At 41.7% G+C, this 21,587-nt stretch overlaps 1 protein-coding gene across 4 annotated transcripts in view; it reads left to right on the top strand.

The window, feature by feature from the left end:
- The window catches only part of LOC122561588 (ATP-binding cassette sub-family C member 9-like), a 200,061-nt gene that overhangs the window by 72,390 nt on the left and 106,084 nt on the right, over positions 1–21,587 (top strand). For all 4 annotated transcript variants that reach the window (XM_043713429.2, XM_043713430.2, XM_043713427.2 and 1 more), the window contains exons 9-13: positions 4,795–4,950; positions 7,250–7,384; positions 10,202–10,364; positions 11,728–11,768; positions 13,919–14,061. In XM_043713429.2, coding sequence (XP_043569364.1) covers positions 4,795–4,950; positions 7,250–7,384; positions 10,202–10,364; positions 11,728–11,768; positions 13,919–14,061 — 638 coding nt within the window. The remainder of the gene's footprint in view (positions 1–4,794; positions 4,951–7,249; positions 7,385–10,201; positions 10,365–11,727; positions 11,769–13,918; positions 14,062–21,587) is intronic.

The following is a 21,587-nucleotide window of genomic DNA, read 5'->3' as shown; positions in this document are numbered from 1 at the left end:
GTATTTTACATCTCGTGGAGAGGACAAACAGTTTAATATCTAATGGAGACAACTCATACAAGTGCAGCCTTAGCACCAGCTATGCTGAGGAGCATGAGACTGGGGTTGAATGCACACCTTTTTGGTTCAAAGTACATATAAAGAGTTGTCACTGTTACAAAGTGGGAAACCCAGCCGAGGCTCACAAACAGATACGATCAGATATTCTGTTCTAACAGAGCCTGACCCTGCCCTGGCTTATAAATGGCTTGACGATTAGATCAATCTTAGCTGGCAATGTAATTGCTGTCTTAAAATAGAGGATGGAAATAAATGCTGATGACCTAGGCAGCAATACTCATTGTATAGATCTCTTTTAACAGCAGTGCCACATCAATGTGACGACCAGCTCTTTTAATCACTGGGTTCCTGAATGCAGGAAACTCTTCCTCCAGTGGGGGTGCAAGATGTGTCAAGTGTTAGATTTTTGGAACAAATAACAAGGATTCCCAGTCCTGATGGTTAACTAGTAGCTCTTGCTGGAGCATGTGTTTATGTGAATGTAGCAGTTTGTAAGATTCAATTCTGAATGTTCAGCAGAGACTTGCAAATGGACGGCAGAGACTCTCAAATCAAAGACTCTCAAAGTTACCTTAAACCCAGCTGTGTCCGGATATTTTTATAAGCTGCCATCACCTGACTTTCCTTCCTTACCAGTATCGCATGTCTAAATATATGGCTGGGAAATTCCTTTGAGCTGCTCCCAGGTCACCACCAACACTTCATCGGAATGTAGGAGGAACCCCAGGCTCATTCTTCATGAAGGGCTTATGCCCGAAATGTCGATTCTCCTGCTCCTCAGATGCTGCCTGATCTGCTGTGCTTTTCCAGCACCACACTCACCACTCTGATCTCCAGCATCTGCCATCCTCACTTTCTCCCTGTAGAAATAAGCAGACCTTTGGCCGAGCTTCTGATAAAGAAATAGCTACAGATCTCAAGTAACTCCCAACTTTGTTATCTTGGGCACGGTCCACATAATTCATCCCCAGAACTGATAGCTGTGCCTCTAACTGTCTCAGCCCTAAACTTTGAGATTTTTATCCTAAAATGATACACTTCACTTTCTTCCTTTTTAGATGGCCTTTACAATCCACTAAACCAATGCTTTAGTCACCTCACCTAATACCTATTTGGAATCAAATATTTCAAGTTGTTGTTGTTTTATAGGCCCACTTAAAGAATGACCACTTTGTTGAGGTTGAGAAAGGTCTCTGGTTCTGATGGATCTACAGAACAGCATCAGACATTCTTCTGTGTGTTTGTAATAACAAGCTATTCCCCCTGTTTGTAACTCTTAATTTCAACCCATTTGGAGGTGAGGGCTAATGAAGATGGTACTGGGAGGTGTGGAGGTGGGCTACAGAGGATTTTCCTGAAGAAGGGCTTATGCCCGAAACGTCGATTCTCCTGCTTCTTTGATGCTGCCTGACTTGCTGCGCTTTTCCAGCAACACATTTTTCAGCTACAGAGGCCACTGAGCTGGTGAAGTCTTCAGTAGTTGAAAACCACCTTAGTTAGTCCTTGCTGAATAACGCTTACAATATAATCAATGATCTAATGCTTTGTTCAGTGGGTACATCCTCAATGTGGGGGTGAGTACTCTGCTACATTGGGGTACTTCAGTGTGATGATTTCATTAAACATGTATACTGACCTTCATCTCACAAAGCTCCACTTCACAATATGTGTTGACTCTCATGCTCCTTCTCTATTTTCTGCTTCGTTTCCAATATTTAAGTCTCAAACCCTGTCAATAATGTGAAACTTTTAAGTCTACTTCTCTGACCTTTTATCGAATATATTCTTTATTACAAGGCATTGATATTTGTGAAACATTTCCTGACAAATTGAAAAGGTCCGCAGTGTATTTCTTTGACTGGATTTTACATAAATCCACAATAAGTCCCATCCTTACAACCTTCCTTCTAAGAAACACTTTTCTTTTAGGTAAGGTTTTCATTCATTTTTTTTGTGGTTGACCATAGAATTCCTACAAATCTATGCACCAGTAGGCCTTAGGCATTTCCTGAAGAAGGGCCTGTGCCCGAAACGTCGAATCTCCTGTTCCCTGGATGCTGCCTGACCTGCTGTGCTGTTCCAGCAATAAAGTTTCAACTTTGATCTCCAGCATCTGCAGACCTCACTTTCTCCTTAGGCATTTCCTTCATCCTGCCTTTAGAGCTTATGTGTTTAGGCCCTAATTTACTAGAGCTTTCCTCTTCTCCATCCTTTCTCCTTCCTTCAAGAATTAATTTGCATTTATATTGCATGTTTCATTAATAAAGTCCTTGTCAACCAATCAAGTCCTTTTGGTTAATATTTATTGTTGTAAGCTGAAAATGTGTTGCTGGAAAAGCGCAGCAGGTCAGGCAGCATCCAGGGAACAGGAGAATCGACGTTTCGGGCATAAGCCCTTCTTCAGGGCTTATGCCCGAAACGTCGATTCTCCTGTTCCCTGGATGCTACCTGACCTGCTGCGCTTTTCCAACAACACATTTTCAGCTCTGATCTCCAGCATCTGCAGACCTCATTTTCTCCTCATTTATTGTTGTAAATAAAGTAGCCAGATTTAAGGCTGCAATAAATAGATATTTAATTAGTAAGGGCATCAAAAATTATTTGGGAAAAGGCAGGAGAAGGGAATTAAGGATTATGTCCATTGAATGTTGGAGCAGACTCAGTGGACTGACTGGCCTCGTTCTGTTGCTATGCCTAGTCTTATTGCACATAGAAAGATATCACATTGCGAGAACAACCAAAGCAGTAAATTTAATAATGTTAACTAAGAGGTATATTTAGGCCAGGAGCTCATTAAAATTGACCTCATTTGACCAGGATTTTAGTCTTTTTTTTATTACCTCCTTAATTGGCTTAGCAATCAAATACTGAGTGTTTATAATACTGCAAAAGGCCTTGAGACATTTTCCATTATAGAAGATGTGGTATAAGTGTTCTGTTATTGTTATTCCTAATAGGGGACTAATTGCCAAACATCATAGTTGCCATTTTGCAGCAATCTTGTACTTACCAACAAGCAAATGGTATTCTGCATGATTTAGAGGACCCAAAATGTATTAGCCTCCAATTCTGTTATATTTCAGCATAGTGTTAGCATTGTGCTACTTGTCAGCAAAAAAAAATAGGAATTTTAATGAATGAATGTTTTACGCTATGCCTGGGCTTCCTTGTCTTCAATATTCACTATACCATTCACTGCAACTCTCTATGCTCATTAATATTTCTGCACCCATCATGAAATTTTGCATTTTGCACTAATTCTGGAAAATCTATATATGCGTATGCAGTAAAGTGGTTTCTGGCAACTTGATATTTACAAATCCTCCCGATTCTGACCTGCACTTTTTGCTCTGCTCCTTTGAATGCATCCACTGGGCCTCAAGTAAAATGGCTGGTAAAACTGAAGGCGTTACTACATTTCATATGATCCTCGTGTATGAAGAATTAAATGACTTAATAGAACACTGCCTACGTTTTGCATTTTCCTTGGACACAACTTGCTGGTGTAATTTGTTTATCTCGGTTTTGATGTTATGGAATATGAGTGTTCCTGATAGTGACTGTTGGTGCATGTAATATCAGATATGATTGCCATGGAAACTGATGTTTGTTTCGGTGTGACTTGCCGACTACACTGTTTGAGGGAATTCAAGGCCCTCAAATTTAAATGGATTGTTGTCAGGTTCAGAATGCCCACTTTTAACATAGAACATAGAAAATTTATAACACAGAATACATTGAGTCTATCTATGAACCTGACATAGATAGATATCACATTGCGAGAACAACCAAAGCAGTAAATTTGTTTCGTCCTCTGAATTTATTTTCAAAAAATTTATTCTTTCACAAAATATGGGCATCATTGGAAAGATCACAGAATCCATACAGTGTTTAGATTACTTACTTACAGTGTGGAAGCAGGCCAATCGACTCATCAAGGCTGTACTCACCATCCCACCCAGACCCACCCTATCCCTGTAACCCAGCACCTCCCATGGATAATCCACCTAATCTGAACATTCCTGGACTCTATGGGCAATTTAACTTGGCCAATCCACCTAACCTACACATCTTTGGACTGTGGGAGGAAACCAGAGCACCCAGAGGAAACCCACGCAGACGCAGGGAGTGTGTGCAAACTCCACACAGACAGTCATCCGAGGGTGGAATGGAAATTGGGTCCCTGGTGCTGTGAGGCAGCAGTGCTAACTGCTGAGCCAGCGTGCTGCTGCTTGTCATGATGTGTTCCCTTGACGGAGTGGCTTGGTAAGGCAATTTCAGAGATCACTCTGTTGTGGATGTGGACCAAATGAGGGTGACAGATTTCCTTGCTTAGTGAACATAATGGGTTTCTGTGACAATGGACATTACTTTCATGTTCTTTATTACCAAGACTAGATTTATATTACCAATTTTTTAATTGGATTCAAATTCCACCAGCCGATGTGGTGGGATTTGAACCCTTGGCACGAGAGCATTTACCTGGCTTTCGGAATTACTGATCTAGTAGCAGTACCGTTGCACTAGTGTCATCCTACCGTTGGGGCTTAAGCTCTTGTAGTCTGTTTATGAAGCTGGTGTCTAATGCAGTAGGCCCCAGGATTTTCACAAAATTTTTTTAAACACTAAGCATTGCTGCTTTGTTTAAGCAGGATTGATCAGCTCCCTTCCCTCTATATGAAATCTGTCTGTTCTCCTTGAAAATAATATCTGTTTATGCTCAATTTTCTCTAGGCGATGATCTACAACAAGATTCTCCGTCTCTCCACCTCCAATATGTCAATGGGAGAGGTGACCTTGGGCCAAATCAATAACCTTGTTGCCATCGAAACAAACCAGTTGATGTGGTTCCTATTCCTCTGTCCTAATCTGTGGGCCATGCCAGTTCAGGTAAAGTACTCACATCAGATGTTTCTAACAGCCTTGAAATGTCAAGCAGGTAACCTATGGTGGAACTGGAAAGGGCACTTTTGCATGTCAGAGTCCGAAGGTTGCTTTTCTAAACAAACATAACAAGCTTGTATACTGAGCCAGTTAGCTTGCTTAAGAGTATGTCTTGGACTTAATTGTTCTCAATGTTGGCACAGACCTGTTGCAGACTTTATTGTTTTTGGAAACCCATTGGGTACCTTGAGCAGTCAAGTAAATCTATATTAATACAGTTCCTGTAATACTTTTTGCATTGGCACCTGACTTATGTCCCTGCCTCAGGCTTTACGTGATACAAGAGGATTAATCTCACAGAACAATATTGCATCTTTATTTGGACTAATATGGCACAGAAGCCTTTGGAGGTTATGGTGCCAAGGATCTGTAACTGCACATTTTACACGCAGTCCCTAAAACTGAAGGAAAGCAAAGACTGAAAAATGTCCTTTTGGACAGCCAGCAGATCCTTTCAACAGGCCCCAGACATGCTCATGTCAAATTACCTGAACGATGGTCCTGCTTAATCATTTCAGAATCTCCAGAGTTAGTCAACCAGTTCTCCCTTAGCCATCCCTATATCTTCACTGTTTGAACCTGACAGAATATAGCTGGAAAAGAAACCCCAGAAATTGCTGGAGAAATTCAACAGATCTTGCACAGAGAAACAGAGTTAACATTTCGAGTACAGTGACCCTTCTTCAGAATGTACCAAAGGCTGAAAAGAAGGATTTGAAACATTAACTCTGCCTCCTGTCCACAGAGATTGCCAGACCTGCTGAGTTTCTTCAGCAATTTCTGTTTTACCGTTTCACATCTGCAGTTCTTCATTTTATATTTTATTTTAGAATATAACTAGACGTGTGGTGCCCTAGGAGTTCAAAACACTACCTGGTAACAGGCATTATGCACGGTATTTCTACTTCACATACCTCACCATAATGACACAATGAAACATCATAGACCTTGGCACACAGGACATAGAGCAGGAGTCTCTGGGAGTCATTTTCACCATAACCATTTGGTGCTTAATGACCCGAGTATATTGGCCACCTTTTAAAGAACCCAAACAATATACAAACGGAGTACAGTCAGATCCTAACTACCTACTAACCTCATGTGCTTGTTTGGAAAGCAGTCCCTGTTAAGCTGTATTTCAAATTGTGCAGATTAATCCTGAATATCAATGCTTAAAGAGCAACATCTAATCCTGCGCAGTTATCTGGAGATTGTAAGAGGTCATTTGTACAGGAAAATTGAGTTGTTTCTGTAACCAGTCATTCCATAACTAAATGTACACACTATGCTTTCCTTTCTAATTGGCTGAATACCGTGGTTTTGAAAAGGACAATATATTATCCATTATGCCTTGCAGAGAGGGACAAATAACAAAAGCTGGAGCTGAACAGCAGCCTATGGCCTTTTACACCATAGCTAATAACTGCAGTTCATTCCTATTAGATAGATATAGGAATCAAGATAGCAGTCAGAGACAATGGCGCAAATCTTCCGATCTAGGTAAGAATCCTTATTTCCATTCTGATCAGATAATAAGTTACCTGTTTACTATCTTACAATATTTCAGGACTAAAGTGCAAAATCTGTCTTAACTCACTGTTTGCAGCAAACAACACATGGGGAGTAATAGAGAAGGCTTAGGATGGTGGGTGGGTGAAGGGGATAGGGTGGAGGCATCGAAGAGGTGTGGTCGGTTGTCAGGGGTTTGGCGGTGTCTGTTGAGTGGGGAGGGCGGATGTTAGCAGGGATGGGTCAATTGTCAGATGAAGGGAGTTAAAGGTTGGTGGGAAAGTCATGACTGGTCAGGAGGTAGGTGGGAGATGGAATTCAGTGTGAATAACTGGCAGATCAGTATTATTGTTACCCAGAAGTTAGGACAGGTTTTAATTGTTTAACTTTTTCTGAATAGCTGCACAGGTAGGTCAGTTGGTACACTCTGAAGTCTCCAACTCATATGGAGATATTTGTGGAGGGTACTAGGTGCCAGGTAATTGCCCATCAGAAATTTAAACCTCTCAGACAATTTCTTCATAGTGAGTGCATTGGGATTCCAACACACAACTTTCAAGGTACTTTTCAGTCCCTGAGCACCTGGAAGCCAGAGGATTTGGTTCAGTAACTAATCAGGTGAGCTGTTCCGAGATAGGGAGGTGGCCACTGCTCTTAAACTGAGTGTCCTAAGCCTCAATGTTTCAATCAATATTGTTCCTTTGATCTCTCTCCATCTGTTTGTTCTTATTTACAGATTATCATGGGTGTAATCTTGTTATATTACATGCTGGGTATCAGTGCGCTGATTGGTGCTTCTGTCATAGCCCTGCTTGCTCCTTTGCAGTATTTCATAGCAACTAAGTTCACTGATGCACAGAAAAGCACTCTGGTAAGTACTGACTGTTTAAAATGGGAAATCAATCCCCAATTGCAACAGATTCTGGTTCATATCCAGCCTTGGGCTGACAAGTGGTAAGTAACATTCACGCCACGTAATTGCCAGGCAATGACTGTCTCCAATAAAAGACAATCTAACAACCGCCTCTTCATATTCAATAGTGTTATCATCACTGAATCCCCACTAACAAACATCTTTGTGGTTACCATTGACCAGTAACTCAACTGGGCTTGCCACATAAACACGGTGGCTACAAGAGCAGGTCAGGGCTAGGAATATTGTGGCAAGTAATTCACCTCCTGACTCCACAAAGCCAGCCTACCATTTACAAGGCACAAGTCACAAGTGTGATGAAATACTCACCACTTTCCTGAATGCATGCAGCTCCAGTGACACTCAATAAGCTTTTCAGTATCCGGGACAAAGCAGCCTGCTTGATTAGCATCACATCCACAAGCATCCACTTCCTCCATCACCAGCGCTCAGGAGCAACAATGTGTAGTATCTACAAGATGCACTACAGAAATTCACCAAAGATCCTAAGACAGCCTTCCAAACCTATGACCACTTCCATCTAGGACAAGATACATTCGAACACCACCACCTACAAGTTCTCCTCCAAGCCACTCACTCACCATTCTGACTTGGAAGTATATCACCATTCCTTCACTGTCACTGGAATTCTCCCGAAGGGCATCGTGGGACAACTCACAGCAGGTAGACTGTGGCAGTTCAAGAAGGCAGCTCACAAGGAGCAACCAGAGATGGACAATAAATGCTGGTCAGCCACTGGTGCCCATGTGCCATAAGTGACTAAAAGAAAAACTTCATGCCACATACACTTTACTAGTGAATCAAAGTCATTTTGTGGGTTTTGATTTACCAGTTGATTTGTGCTTAAGCTGTGGTGGCTGGCGATGCAGAGTGATAACAATAGTGTGAGTTCAATGCCCACACCGGCTGAGGTTACCATGAGGGACTTTCTTTCGCAACCTCTCCCCTCATCTGAGGCATGGTGACCCTCAGCTTAAAATGCAACCAGTTTTCTCTCTCTCTGATGAGAGAGCAAAGCTACAGTCCTCTGGGACTATGGTGACTTTACCTTTACCTTGAATCACTTTGTGATTCAAGACCTCAGTATTCAACATTCAACATTCTAAGCTTAGGAAGGACAATGCTCAATAAACCCCAAATCAATAGTTCTTAAATCAGTTGATCTTTTCCATGGTTGACCCCACAAAATCTCCATCCATTAAAATGCAAATGTACAGACATGAAACAAATGTGGCAACACTTCATTAATAACAGAACATAATACTACTGGTGACAAGCTCTGCATTCGCTGGGTCAGGAGTTGTGTATGTGCATGTGTTAATTCAGTCCTTCCTCCAGCATTGAGTTTTGACGGTACACCATATCCCCAGCCTAAGTGAAACCTGGTCTCAGAGGCCAGTGTGTAGCTGAATGACCTGTCACGCTGACATTTCCTACCCTGCTACATTCACAGCGCCTGGTCTTTCACAATCATCTCCGCTGCCTTACTGCAGTCATACCTGCTGCATATGTAACTGCTGTCTTGCCCCTACACTGACATCTCCTACCTGGTTGTCAGTTATGAGGCTCACTTAACTATTTCTGTCATAATGATATACACCTTTAGGGGAGTGGATCTTCCTTGCATCTATCACTGCATACCCTGACAGAATGTGATTAGATTAGATTAGATTACTTTACAGTGTGGAAACAGGCCCTTCGGCCCAACAAGTCCACACCGACCCGCCGAAGCGAAACCCACCCATACCCCTACATTTACCCCTTACCTAACACTACGGGCAATTTAGTATGGCCAATTCACCTAACCTGCACATCTTTGGACTGTGGGAGGAAACCGGAGCACCCGGAGGAAACCCACGCAGACACGGGGAGAACGTGCAAACTCCACACAGTCAGTCACCTGAGTCGGGAATTGAACCCGGGTCTCTGGCGCTGCGAGGCAGCAGTGCTAACCACTGTGCCACCGTGCCACCCTAATGAATCTGTGTCATGACTTGTAGGGCAGCAGTGATAGGAATGAAGTGCATTGAGCTCCCAGTATGTCCACTTGTATGTAGTCTTATCTTCAAGTAAAGAACCCCACAATATTGTCTCACCAGTCCTTATCATAGATTCCCTACAGTGCTGAAAGAGGCCATTCAACCCAGTGAGTCAGCACTGACCTGCCGAAGAATATCCTGCCCAGGCGCCTACCCTATCCCTGTAACCCCACATTTACTATAGCTAGCCCACCTAGCCTGCACAAACCTGGACACTACGGGACAATTTTTTTTAGCATGGGCAGTCCACCTAACCTGCACATCTTTGGACTGTAGGAGGAAACACACACAGACAGTTGACCTAGGTTGGAATCGAACCCATGTCCCTGGCACTGTGAGGCAGCAGTGCTAACCACTGAGCCATCGTGCCACCTTTAGTGGTGTTATGTATGTTTAGACCCAAAGGGAGAATATAACAACTGGCAGGAGCCAGACCTGGAGCTCTCCAAAGCCATTCCAGCTGCTACAGAAAACAATGAGGATTCCCCTGATGGAGGAATACAAGTTGGTTTTGTGACTCTGTTCGGAAAGTTGGAAAGCACAGTGTATTTATTGCCTATTAGGATAAACAGAGTATTCTCATCGACAAATAACTGTTACTGCTATTCCATTATTTCACTGAGTGGTGAGTATGGCTTTTGGTAGTTATGAGAAACTGCTCCAGCTCAGAATTGATCAATTTTTAAGTGTGATATTTCTATTCCTGTTTTCTAAGGACTACTCCACAGAAAGACTGAAGAATACCAATGAGATCTTAAAAGGGATTAAACTTTTGAAACTTTATGCCTGGGAACATATTTTCTGTAACAACGTGGAAAAGACTAGAATGCAGGAGTTAACCAGTCTCAAGAGTTTTGCACTTTACACATCCTTATCCAGTACGTATTCACCTTAGTTAAACTGTTGACTTAGTGATAATTAAAATGCTCTCTGTAATTTTCATAGGTGTGGAATTTCCTTGTTCATGCTTTACCTGACTCTGAACCTAAAGTGGTTTTTTGGGATCTGCAATGTAGACCATTATTGACTCCAGCAACATCATTTTCGATGTTAATGTCGTTACTTTAAAGCAAATTCTTCTTGTTACCTGCTGGGAAGAACACAGCAATTCAGTCAGCATCCTGAATTGCTGTGCTCTTCCAGCACCACTGATCCAGAATCTGGTTTCCAGCATCTGCAGTCATTGTTTTTACCTCTTCTTGTTACCTGTCTTGCGTGGAGGGTGGAGGGTCTTGATTAGATTAGATTAGATTACATTAGATTAGATTACATTACAGTGTGGAAACAGGCCCTTCGGCCCAACAAGTCCACACCGACCCGCCAAAGCGAAACCCACCCATAACCCTACATTTACCCCTTACCTAACACTACGGGCAATTTAGCATGGCCAATTCACCTGACCCTGCACATCTTTGGACTGTGGGAGGAAACCGGAGCACCCGGAGGAAACCCACGCAGACACGGGGAGAACGTGCAAACTCCACACAGTCAGTCGCCTGAGGCGGGAATTGAACCCGGGTCTCAGGCGCTGTGAGGCAGCAGTGCTAACCACTGTGCCACCGTGCCGCCCACAATTTCCTTGTTCATGCTTTACCTGACTCTGAACCTAATTTGTACCTGATTTGTACCTGACAAATTGGCCCCTTTGCAATGGCCTTCTATTCCAAGCCACATGGCAGTTTGAAGGAAATCTGTGCACCAATTGGCTGTAACTAAATAAAATTGTGATGTAGTCCTGTCATTGTGTCTAAGTTCAAATAGGTGATCGATATGCCTCTCAGTGATAGTACTCTGTTGCACCTGATGGACATTCAAGTCTCACATCAGAAAGAGTGCTATTTCTGAGGGAGGGGCCATATTTGGGATGGGACTTTGACTGAAAAGACTTGCCTGACGCCCCGTTGGGTGGGTGTAAATATTCTGTGATACCTACTTCAAAGAGATACAGGGTAGGTCTCCCGGGTTCCCTGATTAACAATGATCCCTCAACCGATGACTGAAATGAATTATTTTACCATTTGCTGCATTGAGATCACTGGGATCTGCCTGTACGTTTGCACTGTAAAAGTGCAAAAGACCATATTTGTACAAACAGATAATCCAGCCAGCCACGTTTGCGTGGGAAACCTGGTTCCAGACGCTCCTCTTCCAATATTTTGCTCCACATTGTGAGAGTTATAGTGATGATTTCAATTGTTGATTGGCGTAATTTACTCTGCCTTGTTCTCTTCGTTTTTCTAGTATTTATGAATGCAGCAATACCGATTGCAGCAGTGTTGGCGGTAAGAACATATTTCATCAAAACATTGCAGCTGCTCACTTACACAACCAGATTCAGCCTTGTCATGAGAGCTCCGACACATTACCTTCTGAACACAAATATTTATATTCTAGATGGCCTGCTATAATAATTTAGATTCAAGGTGCCTAACTTGCAGACTGATTATTGTTGGAGCATAAAGGTGAATCCTGATAGAAAATTTGACCCTTTGCAGTTAACTATGTTTCCATGCTGATCAGTTTTGGCAAAATGTTTTAATCACGCCACTGAGGCTACAAAGGAGCTAGTTATTACGAGTGTGAGGATGAAACTCAGCAAAGTGAGCAGAATGAGCCAAATTTGGCTCCAGGCCAGGTTAATAAGCTGCCTCTGTCTGCTGGGCTAAGGCCCCATTCAGAATGAGCCCCGTGCCTAGCTCACCTTCATTGAGTGAGCTGCAGTCAGAGTTCAAGCGTCTTACTAGAATCTGCCCAATTCAAGCCAGTTCCAACACTGAACTGACCTGCATTTGGGGCTGGGATTGTGGAGGACTGAGGCAACGTTGAGTTGAGGCATGGTCTGGGAAAGGCAGCATGTGATATTGAGCAATTTTGTGGAGCTATAGTGTTGTCACACTCACCTTGATTTCACCAGTTTGGCTAGTCATCTAACTCCACAAAAGTGGAGCATGGGGTAGATAGACACCCACGACTAGGCACTGCAAAACTGACTTATTTGCTCAGAAAACAGACTCAACAATAATGAATTCTAATTGATCACCAGTAACTCTCGCTGTGACCTAACAAGCAGAGAAGCAGGTAACCGGGTTATAATTTATAAATGACAAAGACTCACAGGTGGAGGTATTTTACTTTGTATCAACCTATTATTTATAATGACTAGTCAGACTTAATTTGTAGGCAAGCTGCAGTATTATAGCATAGAGGATAAATCAACTTGGATGGGTGTGCAATGTGGGTGAGTGTGAATTGCAAAGGCAAAGTATTGAGTGCAGTTTAAAACAAAGTCATTCTCTGCATAAAATGATTACCCTAATCTGAATTTACACTTCAGTGCTTTTTTTCTCCCTATAAATAGTCAAGTCAGCTTTAATAAATATATATATATATATAAGTAATTGCCAGTAATTGCTCATCAAGTCAATCTTTCTCGTAGATATGTTTGTCAAAACCCATGGGTCTTCATGATGTAGGAATTTCTAGATGAATAAAGACCAAGCTCCATCTACCAATCTGGTAATCAGAGCATAAAATGATAATAGAATTGTTGACTTATGCTAATCAATCTTTGTCAATGGAAGGAGTCTTGACTTTGTGTGGTCATGTAAAATAGCTGACAACAAATTAGTAGCCCCTTTGAAATCTCTCCAGATCTTTTGTTTCTGTTGCTGTCATCCAGTTTACACATTAAGTACAAAGCCAATTCAAATTGGTCTAAAACAGACCCAAATATGGCATGCAGAAAGAGTGAAGAGCTTTGGGAATGATGCATCTTTTCTGTCCCAAGCATGCTGCACTTACCCACATTCCATGGACTAATTTACTGAGATATTGTATCCCATAATGTCATTTTATAAGTACTGGATTTTACTTCATTTATTGGACTCCAGACTACTAGAAGTCCCCATCTTCCTTTTAGCCTTTGACTGTCACCTCTCACATCTTGGGGAAGGAAAGTATAAGACTTGTTAAATGTCATCTTCAAGCATCCCAAGTTAGCTGGTTATGGATGAATCCTGGTAAACCAGTGTGTTGCATTGCACTGCCAATGTGGACCAGCCAAGAGACCTCAAAGACAATGAGATATGTTGTTTGCTAGAAGTGAAACTGTCAGCATTGTTGCTGCTTTCAGTAATTACTTGAGCCGCAACAATCTCAAGAAATCTTTCTGTAATCACCAGGATGAAGTTTGAGAGCTTTGTAATTATGAGGCACTTCTAAAACCATCTGTCAAAGGGCATATTAGGGAAGGAAGCAAGAAAAGTCTCCAAGCATAAGTGCCGTTCAGGTCATTAAAGGGACCGCAGGCAGTCACAAGTGTTTCTTTCTTGCTTGGAACATGCAATCGTTGTTTATTGATTTAAAAATGAAGTGCTGTAGAAATGTCACATTTGATAAGATGAGTAATCAAACTTTTTCTGCTGTCCGACAGACTTTTTTGGCATACACCCACATCAATTCGGAGAAACTGTCTTCTGCTGTGGCCTTTACTTCATTGTCTCTATTCAACATCTTGGTGACCCCACTTTTTCTGCTCTCCACTGTAATCAGATTCACAGTTAAAGCCCTGGTCAGGTAAAGCAATCATTTACACCTTTCAGCACAGTCAGCTCCTGCTTGCTTTCAGTTTGCAATATACAGCAAATCTCATCCACTGATGATACTCCGTGTAATATTGAAGGGCTGACTGGAAGTTCATTGTCCTTTGAGAACTGTTCAGATAATATAAAAATAGTGCTTCCATTTGTAGTGGAATTGTGCTTAAGTAGTTCAAAATGCAAACTGCATTACTGTTTTTAATGCAACATGGAAAAAAAAATCCAAGTCAACTTGCCTTAATATTTACTTTGTAGTCATTAGTAGGTCCTGCCTTCAGCTTCTTAGGACCAAAGCTCTGGAAATGCTTCTAATAAAACATTTATCGTCAACGCCTCTCTCTTCCCCTTTTAGGCCAATCTTAAGACTCACATTTTGGCTGGCCTGTCCAAATATTTTGTTCCGGGGCTCATGTTAAATTTTGTTTGTGAAGTGAGTTAACTGTAGGTGCTTTACTACATTATAAACACAAGTTGAGTTTTGCAGTCTCTATTCAAGAGGCTTCAGTTATTTCATTTTGTCATGATTTGCTTTCCTACTTCAGTGAATAGTAGAGTTTTCAGCACTCAGGAAAAATCCTGTTAGACATTCTACCTATACAGCACAACACCTCTGAAGATTGAAGAACCTAAGGAACCTATTCAACTGACAAATAGGACCTGAAACAGATTGCTCATTGCAAGTTATTTAAGAAGGCCTCTGGCTTATGAAGGCATTTGTGTCCATTTTATTTCCTTTTGAGAGACTTTAAAGAATTGTAAAAGATGTTTCTTGTTTCTGATGAAGAATGGGCAAGTGGAGACTAAGGATTCTAGTCAGGGAAAAGAAAGATATGTCAATCATTTTTGACTTTTCTTACAATTTTCTGGAAAACCTTTTCCGTGAAAGTTAATGTGTTGACATATTCGACCAGAAGACCATATGATTTAGGAGCAATCAGCCCACCAAGTTGATTATCTTTTCCATGTCCTCTCTAACTGCGACTTTCAGTATCCTGTAAGTATCAATCTGATTCCCCCCCTCATCCTTCTAAAGAATAAGGGGGGAATCCTGTGTGGAATGCTCTGTCCCAGAGGGCAGTGGAGGCCCAGTCTATGGATTCATTTAAGAAAGAGTTGGATAGAGCTCTCAAGGATTGTGGAATCAAGGATTATGGAGATAAAGCAGGAACAGGATACTGATTAAGGATGATCAGACATGATACTATTGAATGGTGGTGCAGGCTCGAAGGGCAGAATGGCCTACTCCTGCACCTATTGTCTATTGTCTATTGTCATTGCGTATAGACTCAGACTCAGACTCCTCAATGCTCTTCACAAGACAAGCCCTTCATCCCTGGGATCATTCTTGTAAACCTCTTCTGTACTCCCTGCAATGCCAACTCATCCTTCCTTGGATATGAGTCCAAACCTGCTCATGATATTCCAAGTGCAGTCATGTCCAAAGACTTGTCAAGCCTCAGCACTACATCTCCACTCTTGTTTTCTAGCCCTCTTGAAATGAGTGCCAACATTGTATTTGCCTTCCTAATTCCTAACTGAACCTCATGTTAACCTTAAGACAATCCTAAATTACGACTCCCAAGTCCCTTTGCACCTCAGATGTCCGAAGCCTTTTCCCATTTAGAAAATAGTTTATATCTCTTCTTCCTACCCAAGTGCATAACCTCAAAATTTCCCACATTGTTACAACTGCCACTTCATTGCCCACTCTCCCAGCCTCTCTGTATCCTCAGCACTACCTGTCCCTCCATCTATCTTTGTGGCATCTGCAAACTTAACAGCACTGCTGTCAGTTCCTTCATCCAGCTTGTTAATGTATGACGTGAATATTTGTAGTCCCAACTCTTGCAGAACTCCACTCGTCACCAGCCGCCATTCTGAAAAAGGCCCCTTTATCTCTAATCTTTGCCTCCTGCCAGTCAATCAATCCTCTATCCATGTCCCCTAACACCATGGGTTTCACCATATCGAACTTGGGCTTTGTAAATTCAGCTAAATGTTTTTTACATTCCGTCCAAAGTATTTTTAAAAATATGATTTCTTACTTCATACCATGTTTTAGTTTATTCTTTGCTTCAAAGTAGGATAGCTGCAATTGTAGATCTTGATTCTGTGCGTCTGTAGGAGTTGTGATATATGTTAGTGAATGTGGGTGAGCGATTTTCCCCTGCCAGTATACAACTGACTCATTGACTAGGATGTACTCCATACCGTAAATGGAACTCAGCTCAGTTATTGCCATTTCATGTCAAGTTGTATACTTTATAGATCTGATTCTGAAGAGAAGACTGCGAACTGGTGCTTAAAACCATGACATTCAGCATGTGTTCAAAAATTGTTACACTTCTTCACCAGGCAGATGATTATTCTTAATCCTTTTTAAGAAGCTCCTTACTTTGATAATTAAACAAACATCTCAATGGCTTGTATTTGTTTGAGCAATCAGAGGTTTCTCAATATTTTCATGTTTAAAAGTAATTGGAACGGAAAATGTTTATATACATAGCTAAGTTGTAGCATTGAATGCACCTGCACATGTCAAGTTTTAGTTGAAATATGCTTTGAAGTAGGCAAGAGACTGATTTTTGAATTTAAATAAAATGGGGATTTAGTAGACAAAGTGAAAAATCTAACAGTTTAGGGTAGTCATAGCGATGTTGGACCCTTAGGTCCAACTCATCCATGCCGACCAGATATCCTAAATTAATCTAGTCCTATTTGCCAGCATTTGGCCCATATCCTTCTAACCCCTTCCTATTTATATACCCATCCAGATGCCTTCTAAATGTTGTAATTGTACCAGCTTCCACCACTTCCTCAGGCAGCTCATTCCATACATGTACCACCCTCTGGGTGATACTCCACTAATGGGTGGCACGGTGGTTAGCACTGCTGCCTCAGTGCCAGAGACCCAAGTTCAATTCCCGCCTCAGGCGGCTGACTGTGTGGAGTTTGCACATTCTCCCCGTGTCTGCGTGGGTTTCCTCTGGGTGCTCCGGGTTCCTCCCACAGACCAAAAATGTGCAGGTTAGGTGAATTGCCCGTAGTGTTAGGTGTAGGGGTAAATGTAGGGGTCTGGGTGGGTTTCTCTTTGGAGGGTCAGTGTGGATTTGTTGTGGGCGGCATGGTGGCACAGTGGTTAGCACTGCTGCCTCACAGCGCCAGAGACCCGGGTTCAGTTCCCGCCTCAGGCAACTTTCTGTGTGGAGTTTGCACATTCTCCCCGTGTCTGCGTGGGTTTCCTCCGGGTGCTCCGGGTTCCTCCCACAATCCAAAATGTGCAGGTTAGGTGAATTAGCCATGCTAAATTGCCCGTAGTGTTAGGTGTAGGGGTAAATGTAGGGGAATGGGTTGCGCTTCGGCAGGCCGGTGTGGATTTCTTGGTCCGAAGGGCCTGTTTCCACACTGTAAGTAATCTAATCTGTAAGTAATCTGCATAAAGACGTTGCTCTTTAGGTCCCTCTTAGATCTTTCCCCTCTCACCTTAAACCAATGTCTTCTAATTTTGGACTCCCCTACCTTTGGAAAAAGACCCTTGGATATTCACCTTGTGCCCCTCATGATTTTATAAACCTCTACAAAATCTCTGACGCTCCAGAGAAAACAACTCCAACCTACACAGCCTCTCCCTATAAGCTCAAATCCTCCAACCCTAGCAACATCCTTGTAAATTTTTTCTGAATCCTTTCAGGTTTTGTTTAGCAGCGAGACCAGAATTAAATGCAGTATTCTAAAAGTGACCTAACCAATGTCTGTACAGCTGCAACATGACATTCCAATTCTGATACTTAATGCACTCAATGATGGGTTAGAGGAATGGATTATTCAATTTTCTGAAGTGAGGTGACAATACATGAGTGAAGAGAGAAACACTTTGATGCTTGTAGACAGCCTAAGAGTAAAACAGCAAGTGGTATAATTTGAGGCTGCTTCAATGTAGATGTTCTACTTGATTAAAGACATAGCAAAGTGGGACTTGTCCACAGGCATCCAAATTAAATGATAGCCTGAATGATAGAGACCAGTGACAGCAGGATGAGCAAACACAGAGCTTTAAGCTGAAAGACTGCTAAAAGCATTTTATACAGATTGTTATCTATGCTGGAGAACAAAAATTGAATTTATCATGCAGTATTTTAAACACTGATTTTTTTTCAATAATTGTTGACATTTCTTGGATTTTCTCCAGACAGTAAATTTAGTTAGCTAAATTTTTGCACCTTTTAATTAAAAAAATAATTTTATGTATTTTCTATTGTAACTATCCATTGAGTTGCCATGATTAAAATATACAACCATGCACAATAGTATTTTTTCATGTATTCTGAGAGTTTTGTGTGAACAGGGGACTATTTACAGGACAACTTCAGTAGTTCTGTCCATCATTGTTTCCCAGTTTGTTCATTAAGTTGTTCTTGGGGAAAAAAACTGCTTAAATGCAACATCATTAGGAATGATAGTAACCTTTTGAAATCCAGTAAAAAAATTATTAAATATATTGCCTTTCAATGACCTCAGGATATGGTCTCCTTACTTAAGAAAAGGATTGAGAGAATTGACTTGCGAGGAGACATTGAGTAGATTGGGACTCCACTCACTGAAATATAGAAGAATGAGAGGGAATCTTTTAGAAACATATATATAATTATGAAGGGAGGAGATAAGATAGAAGCAGGGAGGTTGTTTCCACTGGTGGAAGGAGCTAGTACCGAGAGGGCATAGCCGCAAAATAAGGAGGAGCAGATTTAGGACTGAATTGAGGACGAACTTCTTCACCCAATGGGTTGCGAATCTTTGGAATTCCCTGCCCAGTGAAGCAGTTGTGGCTACTCGGTTGAATGTTTTTAAGGCAAAGATAGAGAGATTTGTGAACAGTAAAGGATTTCAGGGTTATGTTGAGCGGGTGGTAAGTGGAGCTGAGTCCACAAAAAGATTAGCCATGATCTTCTTGGATGGTGGAGCAGGCTGGATGGACTATATGACCCACTCCTGCTCCGATTTCTCATGTTCTTGTGATATCGCAAGCTGTGCTTTGAGGTGCAGGCACTATTATAACATAGGGAATGCTGCAGAAATTTACATACAGCAAGCTCCCAGACAGAAGAATGAAATTACCAGCTTTGGTGATGTTAGTTGAGAGATAAATTAACCTGGACACCATGAAACCTCACCAAGCCTCCTTCAAAATAGTGTCACGGGATATTTTAGGTCTTCCTGAGAGTGGTTTGGTTTAATACTGCATCTGAAAGGCACCACCTCTGATAGTGCAGATCTCCCTCAGTGCAGCAGTGGAGTGTCAGCTCAGAGTTTGAGCAAGTCTTTTGAGTGGGACCTGAGGCTACATCCACCTGACATTGATATGAGAATGATACTTCCACACAGTTAGCACAGTGTCAGACTGTTGTCTCAAACAGACGGAGCTGCTCTGTGACTGTCAGGCAAATAAACGCAGTGTTTATTTTTATTAATTCAAAGCATTGGGCATTATACGGGCATTACTGGCTAGGCCAGCATTTATTTCTCAGCTCTAATTGCCAGAAATCAATTCAGAGACAACTCCAATGCTCTGATCTATACTGAGTTACTTGTTCATACTTGGAGAAATGACAAGTGTTGAATAAATGGCTTAGATGTCATCAGGATAAATCCACCAGCCAGAGTTCTCGTTCTTAAGATCTGTGAAGTCAGGTATTTGGGTATTAGGTGAGGAAAGGATCAGACTCCACTGAAAATAGAAAGCTTGAACTCTCCCATTTCCCCATAAGTTATATGATGCTTCAACATGCTGCAAAGACCAACACAAGATGGCACATGTAGTCCCCTAGGAGCCTGCCAGTGTACTGTGGTGAGTACAGTGCTGGTCAGAACTTGGGTCCTCACTCTTCAAAGATGAAGATGAATATGGAAGAAGACTAATAATCTAGAGAGGGAATTCGGCCCAACCACAGAGATGAAGCCCACCTTTTTGCAGTATCTTGTTCTTCCTTGTAGTCTGCATGATTTCCCCTATTCACTCAACCACATTATTGGTTGGTTTTATTTTGGCAGCACAGTGGCTCAGGGGTGGCACAATGGTTCAGTGGTTAACACTGCTGCCTCACAGTCCTAGGGTCCTGGGTTCAATCCCTGCCTCGGGCAACTGTCTGGTGGAGCTTGCACATTCTTCCTGTGTCTGTATGGGTTTCCTCCCACAATCACAAAGATGTGCAGTTCAGGTAAATTGGTTATGTTAAATTGCCCATAGTGTTGGGTGCATTAGTCAGGGGTAAATATAGGGTAGGGAGTGGGTCTGGGTGGGTTACTCTTCAGAGGATTGGTGTGGATTCATTGGGCCAAAGGGCCTGTTTCCATACAATAGGGAATCTAATCTAATTATGCTCTTTTCCCAGACATCATAAATTCTAAAATACTCATCGAAAACATCTAGGTGCCTGCGATGTTTCTGGCTGGGAAAACATACCCATTCTGGTTTTATGTAGTAATCAAAGTGAAGAGCAATCTTTTCTGACTGAAAGTTAGAATTGTATGAATGCCAAAGAATTTGAAGCCTTGTGCCTTCTACGTATTTAGCTTAATGAGTAGCAATAAAAACTTTTAAAAGTTGAGTGCTGTCTGATTGCAGTCCTTAGAGCCCAGTGTCAGTTGCCTAGGCAGCTCATGTAAACATAGAACATAGAATAGTACAGCACAGTACAGGCCCTTCGGCCCTCGATGTAGTGCCAACCTTTTAAAATGTAAGAACATACTGGTACTGAAAGAAAAGATAAGATTGCGATACCCAGTGAAAACTTGACCTTTTCTTTCAATAAAACAACTAAATTTAATCAGCTTCTCACTGTATCCACCAATCCCTCCTTACTTTCAAAATGCCTCTAGAAACTATTTATAACACCCTTTAACATCCTTAACTATAAACTTACTCACAGTTCTGAACTACAGATTGTGTTAACCCTTAGGCAATGGAGCTGAAGTGCCTGTGGGCAGCACGGGAGAAAGACCTTATAAGTCTGGTGGAGATTAGGTTTTGTAAAAAAGGCAGAAATTATTAATGTTAGAGACTCTAAGAAAGCAAAGATAAAATGAAGACAGATGAAAGACCACTTTCAGTAGATATATTTGAGGTATATTTTTTCTGAAGTAAGTTCTAGGACTTTATCTATGAACTGAAAATGACCCATACCTGTGATGACTCTTTGAGGATGCTACCCACACAATTCCAACCCATTGTACCATAGTCTTTTAATTTTCTCACTACTTTTTCACCTTACAGCAATTGTAGAATTTGCCTTGTACCATTGCATCTTTTGGTGACAATCCGAAATTATGTTCTATCTATATAGCGAGTCAGCTAGATGAGAAAGCACTGTGTTTGCAGTTTTTATTAGCAAGTTTCTGAGTTTGGAATGTTGCGATTGGGTGCTTACTTGCAATAAAGTTGCAGCACCTCATCCTGTTTGAGGATTGAGACTGGACTTTCTGGTTTTGTGCTGTACAGGGGGTGCT

Source organism: Chiloscyllium plagiosum, unplaced genomic scaffold (assembly GCF_037043375.1).
Source record: "Chiloscyllium plagiosum isolate Xiang-an unplaced genomic scaffold, Cpla_swu_hap1 HiC_scaffold_23, whole genome shotgun sequence".
Taxonomy (NCBI): domain Eukaryota; kingdom Metazoa; phylum Chordata; class Chondrichthyes; order Orectolobiformes; family Hemiscylliidae; genus Chiloscyllium; species Chiloscyllium plagiosum.
The sequence above is the reverse complement of the archived record's forward strand: the minus strand, read 5'-3'. Positions and strand labels throughout refer to the sequence as shown.